The 5,173-nt window shown below is 33.8% G+C and overlaps 1 protein-coding gene across 1 annotated transcript; it reads right to left on the reverse strand.

Annotated features, from left to right (window-relative positions):
• Nucleotides 1–2,327: 2,327 nt before the first annotated feature.
• LOC25479704 (clavaminate synthase-like protein At3g21360) lies at nt 2,328–5,173 on the reverse strand. Its single transcript, XM_013587877.3, has 3 exons — nt 4,714–5,173; nt 3,209–3,462; nt 2,328–2,996 (listed from the first exon to the last, which is right to left on the reverse strand). Exons 1-3 carry the CDS (start codon nt 5,077–5,079, stop codon nt 2,651–2,653), a joined length of 966 nt encoding a protein of 321 aa, XP_013443331.1. The 5' UTR covers nt 5,080–5,173; the 3' UTR covers nt 2,328–2,650.

Below are 5,173 nucleotides of genomic sequence, written 5' to 3' on the forward strand. Positions count from 1 at the left end.
TCTTTGCTTTTGTTATACAATGTTTTTGTTGCCTTTGTAAAGAACTCAAGTAAAAGAGTTGCTGTTGGATTTTTGCTGCTGCTTGTGATGAAAGAGCCTTTGAAATTTCTTGATGCTTTGAGAATCAAGTATGATTATATTTGCTTAATGACTCAATACCTTTCCTCTTTGCAAGCCCTTGTATTTATAGATGAATGGAGTCCCTTGCTGTAGTAACTAAAACACGCTCCTGAGGGTAGAATAGGAAGAGGAAAGTTTTGCCAAATCATCAAAGTGAAAAACTTTGTGAAAACTTGCTTGGCAGTTTGTTCTTGAAATTCTGAGAACGTTCTCAAAAATCTGCTTGGACAGCTTGCAATAAAGCGAATAGTACTATGCAGAAATGTGTTTGCTAGTTGGCCCACAAGCTTAGTTTTGTTTACTGCAAACACTTCACACGCCTTGGAGAGAAAGAAACAAGTACAAAGAGATTTGTCTTTATCCCATGCTTTTTAGCTTGATGTGTTGTCTCTTTCTTATTGGCTTGGAACTTCATTCTTGATGTGTTGTCTAATTCTTATGGGTTCCTTTTTGTTTTCTCATAGGATATATATTTATTTATTTCTCTTCATTCCTTTGAAGGTATATCATAATAAATATGTTCCTTTTGTAGCATAGAACCTTTGATCCTTTTGTTCCATATTTCCACAAAGATTCTTAACACATTACTTCTTCTTAAAAGCCAAGATCTTCTATTTTGTCTTTGCTTGAGCTGATTTTGGCGTGGCATACCAAGAGTATTGTGATGAGCTTTGTTCTGAGAATGTTCTTGAAAATGTTTGCTTGTTTTTTAACCTATCTTTTAAATCACTCAAGAACACATGTTAAATAACAAATAATCTCAGAATTCATTTAATATAATTTAAATGTTTTGTTATCATTAAAACAATTTTAAAGGGATTTTTGGAATTTATCTCAACAACATGTGCCTCTCGTATTAGTGCAAAAATATTACTTTCAACATTGTTTTGCTACGATAGCCAAGTCAGTAAGCAGTTCAAGAGAGAATGCAGTTATATCATGGGTAAAAAGTGTCATACATGACCCAAGACTAAAAATGGGTATATATAGTGGGTAAGTAGAGTTTTGGCTGTCAAGCCTTCAGTTGGACAATTGTCTCTAAGGGGTCAGAAGTGACCATCAGGGTGTTTTGTAACATTTGATCCGGATTGGTAGGTTAGGATCTCTCGGTCCAGACCATGATCCAGTGAGATTTAGGACGTATCCATCGTATGATGTTGCCTGCTTTTAGGGCTCGGGTCGGACCCGGGTCTAATCGAATTGGTCCTTTGGCATGTCTGGAACAAATATCCATACATTTTATTTCTTCAAAATATCCATACATTTTATTTCCTCAAAATATCCATACATTTTATTTATAACAAAAAAGTTCATCACATTTAATAAAAACAAGTTCATTTATTGAAAAACATAAATAAAGGGTAATAATATTGGTTTATTTTAGAGGAGAATTGAATAGTCGCGTGATAATACTGTCGGTATAGTATAAGGTTTTTTTTATTGCTGAAGTTGAAAAGGGTAGTAAGATTATTTATGTAGTTTACTTAGTTGAAAAGGGTAGTAAGATTATCAATTGGAAAACACCTTTACCATGGATGATGTCCAATCGGCTCTTAGGACCAATGAGTTAACTAACTTTAAAAATTTGAAAGTGGATAGTTGTATGGAATTCTTGAATGTGTCAAGAAGAAGAGGTCAGAGTAAAGGGAAAGAGTCTAAATCATGGCGAAGATGTATTGACACGTTGAAGTGTTTCATTTTTTAAAAGACAAGTCACTTCAAGAGAGAATGTCCTGTATTATAGGATAATGATGATTTCGTGCAAATTGCAGTTGGCGTAGAGGAGGATTTTGATGGTGCGGAGGCGCTATTGGTGACAAGTTGGGAACGAAAGGAGAGTTGGGCATTGAACTGTGGATGCTCCTTTCACATGTGTCCAATGAAAAAGGAATTATTTGAGACTATAAAGCTCGAACAAGGTGGAATTGTTCACTTTGAAAATAGTGAAGCTTGCAAGATTTAAGATATGAGTTGAGTTTGTCTTATGATGTTTGATGACAATAAGTTCCTTGCATGATATGAAGTATGTTCCTAAACTTGGGTGGAATTTATTATCAATAAGCATGTTTAATAAGTTATGCTATTGCACTAATATTTGTCATAACCCGATGCAAAAATTTCATTACCCCATGAAAATATACACACACCTCTGATCACAAATACCTCTCAAACAACATAACAACCTAAGATAAAGAATATATATCAGCTTATGAAATTACAATTATTTTAAAATAGATATATCTTATCACATAAAATTTGAAGTATACATATATCTTATAAGTTACTGCGGGACCTTCCAAATGTAAGTAGCTTCTATAGAGAACAATTTTACTCGATAAAGTGTATAAAAGTGATCATACATAACATATATTTTTTGGTGGTGGTCGGGGTTTGAACCCCGAACCTTGCATATTTTATGCATTGTCCATACCAACTGAGTTAAGCTCACAAGGACATAGATAACATATATTGGTGGGTGAAGAATGTCACACTTATTTATATTATGGGCAATACACCAAATAATCTGAAATTACTTGGTTGTAGCAACCAGGACTCTTCTGGGAGGAAGGGAAGGCCTTCTACCATGAAGCAAAGCATAATTATCTAAGAAAAGAACATCTCCTTTCTCCCACTTGAATTGTATGCTCTCTTCTTCAATGATCTCTCCACACCTTTTCACTACATGTTCTGGAATCTCTGTTCCATCTGCCATTGTTGCTGAGCTAATCTCCTTTCCATGCATGCCTACAATTGTGTTAAACCACATTCTTCTCCCTTTTCTTCCTTCAAATACTTTTGTTAAATTTCTTGGTCCAAGTATTGTCTTTAGCCCACCATTTGGAAGCCACTCTACATCCATTCCCAGACCTTTTGCCCTGTAATATGATATGTGTCGGACACCAATACAAACACAGACACCATTCAAACACTAACAAGTTAACATCGTTAATAATTTAAGAAAAATAAAAGTGGTTGAATGTAATATGATATGTGTCGGACATCAGAGACACTTCCTTTAATCGGTGCAATATATTAATAACATCAAACTTAAGTAAATATTAGTTTATTTGAAGGGAAATTAAAATACCTTAACTCAGCTTCCTTGGGATCTGAGGTTCCAAAAGCATCCTCCCACCCTCTACCTCTCATGGAGGTTCTATCACTATTACTAGGAGCTGAAAATGAATACTTCAACCCTTTCTCTTCCATCTCTTTCACCTCTTCTGGGAACTCCTCAATCATCCTTTCTGTCACTCTGAAGCTTGGAACAAAAGGGGTCTCTCCTCCTTCAGGGGGAGGTATCTCACAGAACAGAATCACTTTCTTTGGATATTCCTTAATCTGATTAAAAAAAGGCAAAATAATAATTAATCTATCTATCTATAAAGGAAAACATGCTAATTATTAATTGGTCCAATTTTTACTATTTATCATTTCTTTTATTGAATTCAAATATATCTTCATTTATTTGGAAAGTTATTGAAGTTGCATGATTATGTAATTAAGAAATAAGAACAAAAAAATATATCTTATATAGACTGACAACAAATTAATTCACATATTTACTTTTAATATTTTTTTTTTTAATAAGATCACATCATCACTTTCTACCGTATTAGTGTGTGTCCAAATGTACATAAGACATGACATAATCTGAATATTTTTTGTTTTGAAGTTTGAAGGAGACATAATCTGAATATGTTAATCGACTAATTTATCATTAAAAGAAGTATATTCAGAGAATCTTTTCAACCATTATTTATTGACTTCAAACTACATATATTTTTAAATCAAATTTACAGTGAGCTCATATATGTGATGTTATGATGTTGGGCCATGATAGAAAGCATGATGGAATTGGATCTTCCCATTGGTGTAAGAGCAACAACATGAATGAACTGATAGTTTGCAACAAAAAAAACACTAAAGAAAAACTTTTTGGAAAGACTTATTTGACGTAATTCTTTGATCATTAGTTCCACAATAACCGGCCTAGTTGCACATCATCATTATTGAACAAAGATATTTTAGGAAAAATACTATTATCTCTAGTTCACTTGAACTGTTTTAATTTGAATGGATTTGACAAACATGTCCAATGTTATGTGACAAAGAGGGAGTTATGACTTTGATGATGACATGATAATACTAATAATAATAAGGCTTAATTGCACATTTAATCCTTCCATTTTTACCGGCTCACGAAAATGGTCATGTCTCTTTCAAATCGAACAAAATCGTTCATAAACTATCATATTTTTTGCAGTTTTAGTCATACCCCCTATTTTCACCTCCAAAAACGCACAGTTCACCGTCTGCAACAAGCTCTAACAATTCACCAGCATCCAAAATTCTCATTTTAGCGTGGACTTAAGCCTCTAAACAATGATGGTGAACTATTGGAGCTTGTTGCAGACGGTGAACTGTGCGTTTTTGGAGGTGAAAATAGAGGGTAGGACTAAAACTGCAAAAAAACGATAGTTTAGAGAGACGGTTTTGTTCGATTTGAAAGAGGCAGGATCATTTTCGTGAGCTGGTAAAAATGCGAGGATCAAAATGCAATTAAGCCTAATAATAATAATAACAACTTACCAAAACCATTTCATGGTGATAGTAAATGAACTCTGAGAGAGGACCTTCATTAGCAGTCCATATCATTTTGTAAATATGTGTACGAGGTGCTGGTCCAACATACCTAATATCTTCCCATCCAAATGTTTCAACAATATCATTAAAGTCCTCAGCCTTGTTAACATCAAAACCTCTGAGAAGAACAGCACTGTTCTTTATTATCATTTCCTCAAACCATTCTTTATTCTTATTAAGACCTAAGAGCAAAGACTCCAAATCACTCTTGTTTGCCTCACGAGGTTGTAGTACCAATGGAAGTGTTTCTCCATCCACTATTTTCTCTCCTTCACACTTTCCCACCTTGAACTCCTTGCAACTAAATTCCATCTTAATTTCAATATCTATTATGATGTTAAGTTAGATTTGATTATTTGTGATTAGCTTCCATAGACTTGTATGTATATTTATATATGAATATAAA

This window comes from Medicago truncatula, unplaced genomic scaffold, assembly GCF_003473485.1.
Source record: "Medicago truncatula cultivar Jemalong A17 unplaced genomic scaffold, MtrunA17r5.0-ANR MtrunA17Chr0c05, whole genome shotgun sequence".
NCBI classification, from domain to species: Eukaryota; Viridiplantae; Streptophyta; class Magnoliopsida; order Fabales; family Fabaceae; genus Medicago; species Medicago truncatula.